At 38.3% G+C, this 16,187-nt stretch overlaps 1 protein-coding gene across 1 annotated transcript in view; it reads left to right on the forward strand.

The window, feature by feature from the left end:
- Positions 1-11,087, forward strand: part of LOC110674087 — a 28,554-nt gene extending 17,467 nt beyond the window's left edge. The window contains exon 2 of the mRNA XM_021837609.1: positions 10,469-11,087. Coding sequence (XP_021693301.1) covers positions 10,469-10,837 — 369 coding nt within the window. The 3' untranslated portion in view covers positions 10,838-11,087. The remainder of the gene's footprint in view (positions 1-10,468) is intronic.
- Positions 11,088-16,187: the final 5,100 nt, after the last annotated feature.

The raw sequence follows: 16,187 nt of genomic DNA on the forward strand, positions 1-16,187 counted from the left end.
GCTTATGCTGTGATTAAATATATCTCAAAAGTTGTGCAAGATATAGAAAATAACTGATTGGTTGCTTATTTGATAGCCACAAGTTTTTTATAGAGGGTTTTACTGAGCTTAGTGCTTAGGTGTACGATTCTGGTCCCACAAAAATTCAGGCCTGCAAGACATGAAATGAATGTTATATTTGAAATTATGCTTATAAAGAATGTTATAAAAAAGAAGAATGAAAACGAAAATAAAATTAAAAAAAAAATATTGAAATGTGTGTCACGAAAAGTAATATAAATTTCAATGGTTTCCAAATTATGTGTTAATGCCCTTTCTCATCCTCTGATGTACGAGCACAATAGGTAGCGCAACTATCAAAGTAGATTAAGCTCTATTAATAGTAATTGCTTTCACGTTTCCTTTAGCATCGAAGGCTAATAATAAATACACATACGCGCAACCGTTCGACGATCCATAGCTCTTCTGTGTGTAGTGATATATCCAAACAATCAGTGAACCAGCAACCCACCTCCTTTCGAGAAGGTGGCGTATAAATGTTTGTCTTCTGTATATAATAAACACTTCACGACAACGACGGTGACAGTGGCAGCAGCCAAGGCGCTCACAATTTGAGGGAAAATCGCTTTTCTTTACCTACACTCCCGCGCAGAAGTTTGAGGTCACCCGCAAAAAAAAACCTACAAACATGTTTTGTCCATATCTCTGGGAATACATGTTTAATTGAAACTCTCTATGGCTCATTCGAAATTGCATTGAGTTTACCCGAGGAGGAAAGAATAACTCGCAATAACTTATGCATATCATATTTTGGTATCTACCATAATTAGGTATTGTTCAGTTGTCAATATCTCATTTTGGCATTATAATGGTATTTGAAAAATATGCTTAAAACAATTTAAAATACTTAATTTTGGTATTCGATAGGTATTGAGGACTGCTGGAATGCTACCTTACTTCATAGGTATTCCAACGAAATTAGTTTTTGAATCTTGTCTACTAAGTTCTAACTTGATTCTTTGAAATTTTTCAAAAATTACATTATGCAACATGGCAAATTTTCTCAGCATTGGATCGACCAAAGTTTTAGATCAGTATGGTATTAGAAATCGTAATACAGTTAACTCTCCCTTACTCGATATTCCGTATCTCGATATCGAGTTAGAGAACCATAGTAAAAGTTGGTTTTTATGGCTAACTCGATGGTCCCTTGGAACGCAGTTGCACTGCTTTTGTGTTCTGTAACTCGATACCTTCCTAACTCGATGGTCCCTTCAATATCGAGTAAGGAAGAGATGACTGTATTTAAAAAGCACTATCAGAAATATGAAATCTTTTCAAATTTATGAATAGATTCAAGTTATCGTGCTCTAGTTTGGGTTCACTAGAACTTGTTCAACATACGAACGTTCTGTAATAGTAGTTTATGTAACAAGTTGCATAATGATTATATTACAACATTTTTTTTTTTTTTTGCGATTTCGTTGAAAACCACTTGAGGGTATCAGAAATCATATCAGGATGCATTATTATGAAATTTCAGAAAATAGTTGTGCAATGATTCATAACGCAACTCAAAACAATTGGGAAAAAGAACAAAGTTGCGTAATAATCATAACGCAACTGATATCAGTAGCGAAATGCCTATTACGACACTGCATAATTCAGTGCAGGAAAGTAAGCCGTTCCATGACAAATTTGCCATACGAAAAACAGCCTATTACAATGAGAAATTGAAAAAAAGAAAACATTATACTAAACATGTAGAGTAAGGTGGGGCAAAAGTTCGACCTCAGTGGTATAATCAAAGTTTCCAGGAAACCAATAGCAGTTAGAACAAAACAAATACCATACAGTGAACCTTCAACATATTGGCTATAGTTTTGCTGAACAAACTTGTGTCAAAATATTTACCCATTTTTAGTTATAACAGTTTCAAAATTGATTGTCTTATTCGAACTTTTGCCCCACCGGTGGGGCAAGAGTTCGAATCTAGTGTGGGGCAAAAGTTCGCTGGCTAAAACACAAAATTTCGATCCTTTTATGACAGGCATACTTTTCACCAGCCGTAAACTTGAGTTTGCCGAAAAATACACACTAAATTTTCATCAAAAAATTGCTCAAAACCGGGTTAATTGTAATATACTCAAAAATAGCAGTTTTTCGCAAAATAAAGTGGAAATGTAAAATTTTGGTGACAATTTTCACACGATCAGACAAATTTAACTAAATTTGAAGATAATATGTGGATTTTAGGCAATTTGACAATTTTTCCGTGATTTTATACATGGGTCGAACTTTTGCCCCGCTGATTCGAACTTTTGCCCCACTATGGGCCAAAAAATGTTTTCAAGCAATTATGCAAAAACTAATACACCTCAAAGCAACCTTATGATAGGCCTAGAAACGCCCCTACATAAAATATTGAAAAAGATTTTATCTTCAATTGGTTCCATGCAACGAAAGTTTGACCAAAAATTACAATATTCACGTCGAAAAACAACAAATCGCCATAACTTTTCCAAATCTCAATCGATTATTATGATATTTGGAGTGAAAGTCTCTTACTTGAATAGCATTCGAACCACCATGACATTCATAAGATTTGTTTTGAATTGAGCTAGAAATCTCAAAAAGAAACTCTTACCCCACTCGAACTCTACACCCGATAATTTACGTTCAAATAAGCCATAGGCTATTGAAATTAGTTGAAAAAATGATAGTATTGACAACAAATATTAGCATGCGTATCAGGTAATCCTAAACATTAACACGATATCTAGTTTTCAAAATTTCCGCCAAATGTCTTTAAAGAATATAAAGTTACGGTTCCAATGCCGCATTAATTGTAAATTTTTGTCCAGTCAATGCTGGGATAATCAGGCATGTTTCATTCAATGTAATTTCACTACCTAAAGTAAACATTTAGCAAACAAAGCTTCAAAAAATGTTTAATTACTTACGAAATAAGATTACCTCATAACCTTTAGAATGATTCGTGGGTGGTTCAAATTAGACTCCTGTGTGTTTTCAGAGGATGAACCCAAACTTTTGCTCGGTAGTGTACCTCCATCGTCGAGTGAGCACACAATCTTGAAGGTAATGGGAAACAGCCTTACCTCCTCAGGCTTGCTGCTTCAACCGCCATGTCTTAATTCATTCAGACGACAGGATGTACCTATATCAGCAAGAAAACGATACATAATCCTGTATTGTTTCACCAATGATGAGAACCGTCTCTTCTTGGATGTTTGAACTGGGTTGAAATAATTTTGAAACCTTGTTGATACTTTACAATCAAGCTTCATTCAAATTGGTTCATGGACAAAAGGTCTTAAGGATAAAACGTCGAAAGAAAAGAAGTTCGAAGGTCAAAAATGATTTAGTTGGTAGGAAATTCCTTCTTTCATCCTTTTGTTCCTACTTTTCATGTTCTTCGACCTTTTGTCCTTTCGGTTCATTGTCTTTCGACCTTTTGTCATAGATTAATATAAATTGCGTAAATGCAACACTTATTTAAAAATGTATACTGTCACTAAAAAACTGAAGTGCCCACTTACTTGTCATCAGATGAACTGACAAAGTTGTACGTCACAATCGGATTTTTTTTTTCAAAAAGTGTTTGTACTTCTTAGTTAACACATGTTCTTTGCGATGCACAACAAAAAAAGTTTTCAACAATTTGCGTGATTACAAGCAAGTGGGCATTTTTTTCTGGCAATGACTGTAAGCTATTAAGAGCGCTAAAAATAATTTGTACAGAAATAATAAATCAATTCAAAATCGTTTTTTCGATCATCACTTTCATACAGCTCATCATGAAATTTCATAAATATATATAATCAATTACTATGGAATTCAAATTATCGAATCTTCCAACTAATTCAGCTGACCTTCGAAGAAGGCATCGATTTCCACAAACAATTTGAATACCCTTCCCCGTGAAAAAGAGTAAACAGCGGTATTTAAAGTTTGCTGTCATGGATGCCTCGTTCACTGTCGTCAAATTGCTGAATGGGTGGATGTGTTACAATATGGCCCATTATCTTTGGAGCTGTCGCGACTGGCATTGTGGTGTTGTCATAATATTTTTTTGGTGGAAAAATTCGGCATCCATCCGCACGTAACTGAAGGTTTGAGATGTTTGAGGTATGCTTTGTCACTGGGTGTCGAACATTTTCTCATGCTGCGTCATTGTCTCTTGAAGATCGTTTTGAACTTGATCGATTTTCGAGTGAAAAGAAAGAAGAAAATATGTAAATTGTGGGTTTGTTATAATGAACATCATTTTTGTGACACTGATTAGGAGTCGTGGTGAATGATTCACCTTCGCTTAGGGGCAATTCATAGACTGCAAAAACATAGTCTTAAGAGAATACAAGACAGCCCAAGTAACATTTCTAGTTTTATGATGCATTATTTTTATTTATAAAAATTTTGTCATACAGTAAAAAGCGGAACCGGATTCTGGGAAGAAGGAAATAAGATTTCTTCTGGAATCAATTCAGTGATTTCCCTGGGCATTTTCTAATATTATTTTCTGTATTACTTCATGCATACAATTATTAGTTCTATTGTAAAATAGATCAGAGATTTCAGCCCACACTCACATAAGATTAAAACATATTTTTATCAAAAGCAGTTTTAATAATTAAAGTTGAAATCGTTTTGTTGTCAGGAGAGCTTTGTTCATAGCTTGTTAAAGTTTTTGTAAGATTTGTATAACAAGATTTGTGATATACCTTTGCCATTTCTTTTAGACCATCCTAGCCGATAACAGCCGATGCAGTAGCATATATTTTCATAATTTCATTACTCTCAAACATCTTTGAAACAGATTCCAATATGCTTATACTATTTTGTAATGATTCAATATAATTTGTTGTATTCTTTACACTACATTTGGTGGAATTCTTATTAGTATTTGTTAATCTTACTACTAACGGAACATGTTTGATAACAGAGAAAACGATGGCCATTACTGCACAGACAAACAGACGTCACACTCTCATCATTGTCCATCGACCACCTTTCAAACGGTCGATTGAAATATATTGTCGGTGGTCAAGCCACCGCCCGCAGCGCTCGCTTCTTTTTTGTTCGCTTTTGACGATTACACACTACCGCCATCTGTTGGCTAAACACACCGATTTTAGCAACTAAGAGCAATGAGGTAAAATAAGGTAAATAGAAAATAGTCAAAGGTAAAAACAGTTTAATAATTAAGGTGCGTATTTTTCTTGTAGATTATGCTTTCAATCAGGAATTCTACAGTTATTGAATGGCAACTACTTTTTTGCCAAACTTTAGTTGTGCTCGAATAAGGTATTCATTGGTTTCTCGAGGGGTGGTGAGGTAATTTCATTTTCAGGTTCTCCTTTCAAGATTGACTCTAAAAACAAGTTTTTAGGTTCTATTTTTTAAATCTTTTCTAAAATTTTAGAAAAAAAAATGAAATTCAACCTAGAATTGACAAACTCCGCCAATTCACTATAAAAGCGACCACATGGCCCATTAATCAAAGCTTGTCATTTGCAAGGAACACTTGCAGCAAATCTTGTCGTTTCAAAAATGTTGAATGTCAAACAAGGAGTGAAATGCAGGGGTGACCCATTTCGCATAAAGACGTTTCGCATAAGAACGTTTCGCATACGGACGTTTGGCATAATGGACATTTGGCATAATCAGAATTATATCCCTTTTTTGAAATGCTACCTGTTCTTATATGAAAATGCTTTATGTTAAGATATGAAACCGGCAAATGAAACTCTGTATATTTTTTGTAGGTTTGGTCAATCTGGACACAAGGGCACAATTGTATCTGGACCCAATTTCAGAAGGAACTGGCACATATCACATCTAGAAATTCATACGCATGTATGGTACGACGGCTCAAATTTCACGATATTTCATTCCGATTTACAACAGCATCAAGGATACCAACAATTAAATTTGGCCGGATATGGTCGTCAAATTCCGGAACCGGTTCCGATAGGGATTATATGGACGTTTTCAGACCATCATATAATCCCATCATACGACAGCTCAAAATTCATGATTTTTCTTCTAGATCTTCGACCGATGTGATTCGAACCCATGTTCCTCTGCCTGGTGTGGCTCCAGGAAATCCCACAGAAATTGCTTCAGAAAAATATCCAATGATTCCTTCGAGTATTTCCCCCAGTATATCTCCAGAAATTTCTCTAGAGACACTTCTTGAGATTTCTCCAAAACTTCTTCAAAAATTTCTCAATTTCTAGTAAAATAGAAATTCCTCCGAGATAAAGCAGGGTTTCCTCTAGGGATATCACCAGAGATTTTTCCGGGTAGAACTTTTAATCACTATGGATTTTCAGACCAGCACCAATAGGGCTCCAAAAATACTTTTAGCAATTCCTCCAGGAATTTTGTCAGGAGTTTCTCCAGGAAAATTTATACAGGGATTTTCTAGAAATTTCGCAAGTAAAATTTTACTGGAAATCCTTCAGGAATTCCTCCAAGGATTCTTTTAGCAAAAGTTTATCCTGATATTTTCCAGGACAAACTCTTTAGGATCCTTGCAGATGTTCACAAGTCTTTATTCAAGGGTTATACTAAAAGGGGCGTTCCTTTGTCGAGTGGTTAGAGTCCGTGCCTGCAAAGCAAAGTCATGCTGAAGGTGTCCGTGTTCCATTCCCGGTCGCTCCAGGATCCTTTCGTAATCGAAATTTCCTTGACTTCCCTAGGCGTATAGCATCATCGTATTTGCCACACGATATACGAATGCAAAAAATGGCAATTTTGGCAAAGAAAGCACTCAATTAATAACTGTTGAACACCAAGCTGTGAATCAGGCTGGGTCCCAGTGAGGACGTAATGCCAAGAACAATAAGACTGGAAGAATTTCTTCAAAGATTACTCCAGATGTTTCATCACAAATTGGAATGAGATTTTTCTTAAAAATCCTGCAGAGATGGCTCAAAGAATTTATCCAACGATTCCTCTAGGATTTTTCCAGGGACTTCTCAAAAACTTCTTCAGTACAGAAGTTCCTTGAGCAATCCATTGACACATTCTCGGAGAAATCCCGGGAGGCACTCTTAGGGTAATTTCTGATTAAATCTTTGGAGGAGTTCATGAGGGAATCTCTAGAAGAATTTGCAAAGGAATTTTCGGAGGTCAATTAAGAATTTCTGGAAAAAAATCTCGGGGAATTTCTGGAGGTTTACTTGGGAAAATCTTTGAAGTGATTCGTGTAGCTATTTTCTTGGAGATATAATTTGGACAATTCTTGAAGGAATATTTATTGTAGAAATCCTGGAGGAATTCCTGGCAGAACCTCTGAAAAAAATCCTGGTGGAATCCCTGGAGTAATCTCTGAAAAAGTGTCCGAAATAAATCCTGGAAGAATCTCGAATGGTTTATCTGGGTAAATTTGGGAAAATTTCTACAGAAATCACTGGAGAACTAACAGGAGTAATTTTTAAAGATCTTTGGAGGAATTCCTTGATTAGGCCAATAGTTTTTGTAGAGATTTTACTGGTGGAAGAACCCTTAGAGAAACCTCTGAAACAATCTCTAGAATAATTGTATGAAAAGTTTCAGAGAAATCCTTGGAGAAATTCCTGGAGGAATCCCAGTGAAGTTTATACTGAAGGAACCTAGGGAGGAATCACTGGAGAAAGATAGCAAAGACAGCTTCCAGTAAATAACTGTAAAAGTTCTCATAGGAACACTAAGCTGAGAGGTAGGCTCTGTCTCAATTGGTACGTAACGTAAGAAACAAGAAGAAGAATTTTATGTTTGGGATTTCGCATGGTGTCTTTTTAGATCTGGACGAAAAATCACGAATTTTGAGCTGTCGTATCAGGGGCCCAGATAGCCGTAGCGGTAAACGCGCAGCTATTCGGCATGACCATGCTGAGGGTCGTGGGTTCGAATCCCGCTGGTCGAGGATCTTTTCGTAAAGGAAATTTTCTCGATTCCCAGGGCATAGAGTATCATCGTACGAAAATGTTTGTTTTCAAAAAGTTCGGAAAAGACAGAAAAGTTCATATTTCTATATCTTTTCTCTACAAAATTACAGCTCCTTTGAAGTGCCGATTGGCCAAAAAAGACCCCAAAACGCACCATGACCTCCTTTTCAATGGACCAATGCAAGAGTTCACTAATTTGACGTTCGAGCGATGCCGAATACAGACTTGATACCAACTTTTTTAGGAACGTTTTTACAAAGCTCAAACATCTCTTGTCACTGTGCCTATTGTCAGCAGCCTCATTCTCTTCGGCAGCTTTTCCATAAGAACTGCAGGCGAATCTGTTCGGCAGCTCCAAATCAGTCGCATTTTGAGGCGTGTTCATATGAGTTGAAGACATCTCTGGAGATATTGTTTGTCCCGTCTAGGCCTAGGGAATTTCGTCAGTGGGGAGCTGACAGAACAAAGAATCATCTGAATGTTTTCATTTGTGTGTTTTGACAGAAAAACACACTGTGTATTTGTTTGAAATTCAATTGCCGATAATAGTCGAATGGTACGGAAGCCGTAAATTATCCTAGTTCATCTCGGGACCAGCGGCTTTTTTAACCTTAAGTATCGTAAATAACTTTCTCGGGGGTGGGATTCGATTCCAGGTCCTCGGCGTGAGTTCTAACCACTACGCTAAAACTGGATGTTTTACCGTTTTGATTCATATTACGGACACTTAAGGCCTCAGTGAAGTATAACCCAGCTTGGACCATACAAAATAAATCATTCTGTATGATTTTTTAGCATTATCGAGCGTCGGAAGCCCTTAACTTTCGGATGGTGGGTAAAGAATACGCGTCCGCAACTTGAATAATTTTAAATAAATCAAAACGTGTGGCCTTTTCATGATTCTTATTCCGGACGCTCCCTCACTTTTGCCTCATATTCCGGACGCTTTGATTCGCATTACGGACAGCTCATGATAATCATTAATGGAACAGTCAAATCATCAATTGAAATCGTTCAACCACTTAAGAGACGTCTAAGGTAATTGGGCATTATAAATTTGCAATGATATTTATGGAAAAAACCTAATAAAACGAGCCTCGAAAATGAGAACTTTTGGACGGCGAAATTTGAAACATTTCGTGTGAAATGTTTCCCATACAAACGAGAGTGTCCGGAATTTGAAGCTGTCCGTAATATGAATCAAAACGGTATAACTAAACAGATCAACATGAGCTTTCGGTGTTTGTACCGTTTTGATTCATATTACGGACACTTAAGGCCTCAGTGAAGAATAACCCAGCATAGAGCATACAAAATTAATCATTTTGTATGATTCCTTAGCGTTATCGAGCGTCGGAAGCCCTTAACTTTCGAATGGTGGGTAAAGAATACGCCTTCGCAACTTGAATGATTTTAAAAAAATGAAAATGTGTGGCCTTGTCATGATTCTTATTCCGGACACTTCCTTACTTTTGTCTCATATTCCGGACACTTTGATTCGAATTCCGGACAGCTCATGATAATCATTAATGGAACAGTCAAATCATCAATTGATATCGTCAAATCACTAGAGAGACATCTAAGGTAGTTGGGCATTATAAATTTTCAAAGTTATTTATGGTAAAAGTTTACTAAAACAAGCCTCGAAATTGTGAACTTTTGAACGGCAAAAATTGAAACATTTCGTGTGAAATGTTTCCCATACAAAGTAGAGTGTCCGGAATTTGAAGCTGTCCGTAATATGAATCAAAACGGTACTAAGATTGTTAAAGAAGCTTACTACGTTAAACTCAAAATAAAGAATGATTCATTTGTCATGTTTCAATTCTAACTTCAACATAAATACCGTTTTGATTCATATTACGGACACTTAAGGACTCAGGGAAATATAACCCAGCATAAAGTATACAAAATAAATCATTCTGTATGATTCTTTAGTGCTATCGAGCGTCGGAAGCCCATTACTTTCGAACGGTGGGTGAAGAATACGCTTCCGCAATTTCAATAATTTTAAATAAATGAAAATGTGTGGCCTTTTCATGATTCTTATTCCGGACGCTTCCTCACTTTTGCCTCATATTCCGGACACTTTGAATCGAATTCCGGACAGCTCATGATAATCATTAATGGAACAGCCAAATTATCAATCGAAATCGTTAAACCACCAAAGAGACATCTAAGGTGGTTGGGCATAATAAATTTTCAAAGATATTTATGGAAAAAGTTTACTAAAACGTGCCTTGAAATTGATAACTTATGAACAGCAATAATTGAAACATTTCGCGTGAAATGTTTCCAATACAAAGTAGAGTGTCCGGAATTTGAAGCTGTCCGTAATATGAATCAAAACGGTACCAAAACACTCTCAATTTAGGTCATACAGCATAGTTACAAACAATTCTTTGGAAAGAAATTTCACAATCAAAAAAGTCTTAATTAGGCGGTTTTATTTATAGTGAATTCCATTCATTTACTATATAATCACATAACCCCTGCTCCTCGTTCCATTTCAGATGGGGTCGTCATCCGCGAAGCGGAACTCCCTCCCAGCATCGCGACGTCATCGACTATCGGACGGGTTACATTCGATCGCATCTTCGCTCTCCCTCTGGCCGGGTGAGATGACCGCCGAGCAGCAACAGTACCAACAGCAGCAGCAGCAGCAACACATGCATCACTTTCAGCACTACATTCGCAGCGACTATGGCAGCGACAGTGTTAGCTTGAACTCCAAACTCCGGCACTACTCGCTAACGGAAACGACCAGCTTCGGTGGGCGCCGGATTGGTGGCGCTAGTGGCGGTTTCAGCACGGGGATGGCCCAGCCTTCACCCGCCCGGCACATCAATGGCCGCAGCTGTTCCTACGGGTCACTGCAGTAGGTTATGCAAAGATCATTGACGGGAATGTAATCTCACTTCATTAGTTCTAAATGTCGGTTTTAAAGTATCTGTTCAATTTGAACATCTCGGTGAAAAAGGATGAAGTAGTGGAAAATTGGTTGATTAAATTGTTTGAAGTACCGTACAACGAGGTAACTTTGATAGTTTTTTGGAAGAAAAGCAGATTATTTCTGAATTTTGTTTGGAAGATTTTTGTATTGAAGTTTTAAAAAATACTGGTACTTTTGTAATCGATTGCAGTTGAAAAATTTCATAACGATTAATTTTTAAAAGATCTTCAAAAAATTATACATTCGAAAGTCTATTTTCGATTTTTGGATAACTTCAATAATATACTAAATACAGCTTTTTGTTTTATATCCATTTCTTGAAACAAAAGTTCGTACATATGACGCTATAATCTCTCACCATACGATATGTTTGCAAAATTCGCGTTTCACTATTCGTAGATGAGCGTTCTCGTATTATGTTTGTAAAGTAAACTAACGCTACTCGCTACGAAATCATTCATTGTTTTCTGCAACGAAATGGTTTTTATAATTCTAATATCGAATTTTATTAAGAATCTGGTTAGATATGTACATGCTATAAAAACTGTTTCGTTGTAGAAATGAAAGATTTCGTATTTCGAACAATCGATTCCATGGAATGTCTGTGATGTCAACGAGACAGCATCCTTCGAAGGAATTGCTATTTGGTACCAACCTGATCAAATTCGTCCCAGTGATCAATTTGACCCCGGATTACGGTATTTCATTCAGTGTTGTGAAAAACTCAATTTCTCACAACTCACGCTTAAGATTTTTCATGCGTGAGTTGTCATCTCGCAACTCAGCAGTAAAAAAATCACGGATGAGTTGGCTCACCTTTTTGACTTATTGTCTCGTATTTCCACAGTTTACTCACACACGGAGTTCTGTTTGATCTTTCGACCTTGAAGCTTGCTTTTGCCGGAGCGAGCGACGAGGGCAGGATCAAACATGTCGCGCGTCGGTCTAGTAAGTGAAAAAGTGGCGTGATCGGGGAGTTCGGTTGGAGTAAGTGAAAAAGTGCCGCGATCGGTTAGTTCTGTTTGATCTTTCGACCTTGAAGCTTGCTTTTGCCGGAGCGAGCGACGAGGGCAGGATCAAACATGTCGCGCGTCGGTCTCGTAAGTGAAAAAGTGGCGTGATCGGGGAGTTCGGTTGGAGTAAGTTAAAAAGTGCCGCGATCGGTTCGTTCTTTTTGATCTTTCGACGACCTTGACGCTTGCTCCTGGGCAGTGCGTCAAGAAAGCCCGAGCTGTCGTCCGTGTTTTTTTTTTCGGGTCGCGCGCCTATTTTTTTTTTTTTTTTTTTTTTTTTTTTTTCTGAGTGCTAGCCGAGCAAACGAGTGAAGCTGAAAGTGGATTGTGGCTGCTCAGTCAAGGATAACGGATCAATTGGTGAGCTCGTTTCATGCTACTATTTCTAATCTATTAAATATGTATGACTGCACATTTAATCGTAACAATGGTGGGATGTAAATATGATGTTTCAACAAACTATGGATGGTTCGTCACTGTGAGTGTCGACACAAACTCTGATTCATGATTTATTTATGTTTAACATTTTTTTTCAGAACACCCCTTATATACCTTTATTTTTGTAATTAAAAAAAACTTTGAATGGTTCGACACTACAAGTGTAGACTTGCGAAAGGTTCACTTTATTCAACAAACTTTGGATGGTTCGCCACTGTAAGTGTCGGCATAAGAATAAGAGTGTTCTATGATGTCCCAACCAATTGAGTCTTTTGTTTCTTTTCAAATGAGTAAAATATAATAACACATGCTTTCGTACTGACAGCTGTAGGAATGTTACATTTAGGTATTTGTTCAACAAACTTTGAAAGGTTCGTCACCTCAAGTGTCGGCATAATTTTACTCTACATAGAAATTATATGAACAATTATATTTACGTATAAGCATGTATATATCTCACAAATCATTGTTTATCATGGTCAAATCGCTTATCAAAGTGAATCCTTTGACCCAACGATCATCCCCATTAACAAACATCCCTCCCAGTAACCTTTGTGGAGATGCAGAGGCAAACACGGTCTCCAAATAGCAAAGGTTACACACTAACATTCCTTCCCTCAATCCCACCTGACTGCAAGGACGTGGCCGGCGCCGTTATTGACCTTGTATAAATAGAGGCACTGAATTATGCACACTGAAGAAGATTATGGCCAATCCCAGCTGAACTTCTAGTTGATTCTTTGTGCATTTTCACTGACTTCGGTCAATCACGGAATAGCAACCATTGATATGTGTAGTCAGTCTAAGCTAAGCTAAGCTAAGCGTATTTCCACAGTTTACTCACACACGGCAATAATTTCTTGTTAGTCTGGTAAAATTATAGTAATCCTTTCTTACGTAAACAACAACATTCGGATTTCATGAGGTTTAGCCGGGTTTTGCGACTGAATCATTTTTTACGGTTTGAGTTGATTGAGTTGATTTTGCATCAAAATCTCAAGCGTGATCTAATGAGTTTGCTCTCACGGGAGAGCGTATTGATTGAGATTTGAGTGTGAGTCTATCAACACTGATTTTATTCAGTATGTTGTGGGTTTAGCGCTATCGAAGTTAACCGTATTATCAAAGCTGCCCCGTTGTACGTTATTTATTTATATCGATATGCATTTTATAATTATCGATTCCACTTCTAGCAGCCAATCGATCAATAAACAAGTCCGACAACAAAATCATTATACAGTGGGACCGTTGTTGTCCTGATCCATTTGTGGTGCCCCCTGATTTTGGTAACAATATGGATAAATTTTTGGTAACATTTTTGGAGGAGATTATATTTGTGTTTTGCTCTAAATACCATCATGTGTTTTCTGCAGTCCCCATATTCGTCTTTATTCTCGAAAATCCTCCGAACCTTTCAGGGTTCTCATACGCGATTTTATCCCGTCAGATCGAATGCCGTTTGGACGAATGTCGTTAGTCCGAATGTTGTTAGGCCGAATACAGTTAGGCCGTAAAGGTCATTAGGCCAAAAATCTTCAATAAATCTTAAGGTCGAATGGATTTTAAGTCCCAATGGTATGGTCAAGGTTATCTGCATTACCGTGAAGATGTAACACGCCAGCCTGCGCGTTTCGGGTTTTAAAGTAAGGTGGCTTATGCGCCACTCCTTTTGGAGACCACCTACAAGTTTAGGGCTTGCCCGGCCGTAGAGACCCCCAGGGAATGGGTCTAATTACTCCCGATCGAAGATAGCTACGAGTCGGCTGACGTCCAACTTTGGGAAGAACAATTAAAGGGAAGGAAAGGATTTGGGTTTCGTGAAACATACAAACGATTCGATACCGCAAACTAAACTCGCTAATTCTCATCACTGGCCGACCTGACCAATCATCGATCTAGCACGCGGAAAAATAGGGAGCATCAGTGGTTGTATCGGGGAACCGCCCCAGTAAAGTAAAATAAATTAAATTAGAAACACTACGACCGAATTAACATGCAAAATCTTTACGCAACCATTTATTGACCACTCTTCACTAACAAATTAACAACGACATAACTTTACCATAAATTCCGCCTACATTTATTCTTCCCACATAACTCTACAACATATATACAGCAAAACATAGATTCATTTGTTTATTTATTCTCCCTCTCTTCGCATCTTCATTTTACTCTAGCCTAGGCCTACTTTTTGCTTTCCCTTCTATCTATCTTTCTCTTGTCGTCATTTGGATTGAGTGTGCAGATGTTCATTCATTGGGTGTGCGTGTGTGCGTGCTCAGAGTGGCTACCGGCGCAAGCGCGGGAACTAAGGGTAGCCACGTGAATTTCCAGTATAGCCACGCTACCGACTCATAGGCTACGGTAGCGGGTCAAAACTGAGCCATGCGCATGGACTTATCTACTAATCATGCATGATTTTTGTACTCACGGTTTGCAAACTCTTGGAGGGTCTTACGGGTACCGCAGACGGCCGTTCATTCGTCAGTGAACGCGCCGCTGGGCGAAACTAGCGTCGATGGGTGCTGGTGGTGACGCTCTCCGATTCTCTTTCTCTCCGGTTGTGGGCTAATGCGACGGGGACGGCCGACGCGACGCCGGCGGTGAACTCCTCTTCACGTTGGCGCAATTCCTGATGAATGCTGGGTGCCTGCTACCTTCGCCTGGGGCGCGAATAACGTGCGCAAGCCCCCTTCCGGTTTCCGTACCCCCGGGATAAACCTCGTAGCTGACGGTGGGGTCAGAAGCAATCTTGGGAAAGGTGTGATGTGTCCGGTTCCGCAGGAAGCCACAAACCTAATTAGGAGCACGTGGTGTCGTTCAACGACACGATTAACACCCAACATAATTTGCACATAAATTAAGCACACTGTTACCTGATATCCTAGACACTCGCACGTAATTTCGGCTCCACTAAATGCACACAAATCAAAGTTGCAATACTAAACTGATCTACTTGGGAAAGACTTAATAAATTTTACATAAAGACACCACATGTTAATTAACTATACCTCAGCAAACACATCACGGCGCGAAACGTTAATTCTGATCACTCCTGCCTCTTCCACTAGCCAGAACGAAGTGATGGATCAAGGTCAGGTTATCCTCAGATAGGTCGCGAGATGCATATTATCTTCGCTATCTAATCTGAAATATTTCCCGAGAGAAATATCTGAGATTTCCTCGTTCCCATGCTCGCGAAACATTCAAGGTCAGGGGGAGGGGGTGGTTCTTCACCGAAAGGCTTTCGTCAAAACGGCTCGTCTCTATCTCCGACCTAAAGAGAGGCGAACCATTCGGGTAAGTTCAATATCCCTTGAATGCATTTCTTTGGGGGTCAATGTTCAGCAGCACGCGCGGCAAATCTGGCTAAAGCGCTATCGCTGTTGCTTTTTGGGCGGCACATAACATGTGCGGATTGGCTTCAGACGGAACTCATTTAGCATGTGGTTTGAAGGATGCTACTCGTGAACTCGAATGAATGTTCATGCAGAGAGTGAAATTGTTTACCTTAGACTGGTTCAATATGTCTAACTATCTAAATGGACTAATGTTTTGAAGTATACGAAAAACATTGAACTAAACATAAATTAATTCTATGGTCGTTACAAAGACCACAATATTCGCTATGTTTTTCCACTATGATTCTCCTAGAAATATTTGATAGTGAATTTAACACACACTTCGTGTGCACTAACACACCATAAAAATTGCAACCATCTCGGATTTTTCACATTACTTTTCAATGATTGAACCATACGTCCATACTCACTTTTGCGATCATTGGTTTTACATCGCGTATATTGTTAAATTGTATGGAAAAAGCTT

This window comes from Aedes aegypti, chromosome 1 (genome assembly GCF_002204515.2).
Source record: "Aedes aegypti strain LVP_AGWG chromosome 1, AaegL5.0 Primary Assembly, whole genome shotgun sequence".
NCBI lineage: Eukaryota > Metazoa > Arthropoda > Insecta > Diptera > Culicidae > Aedes > Aedes aegypti.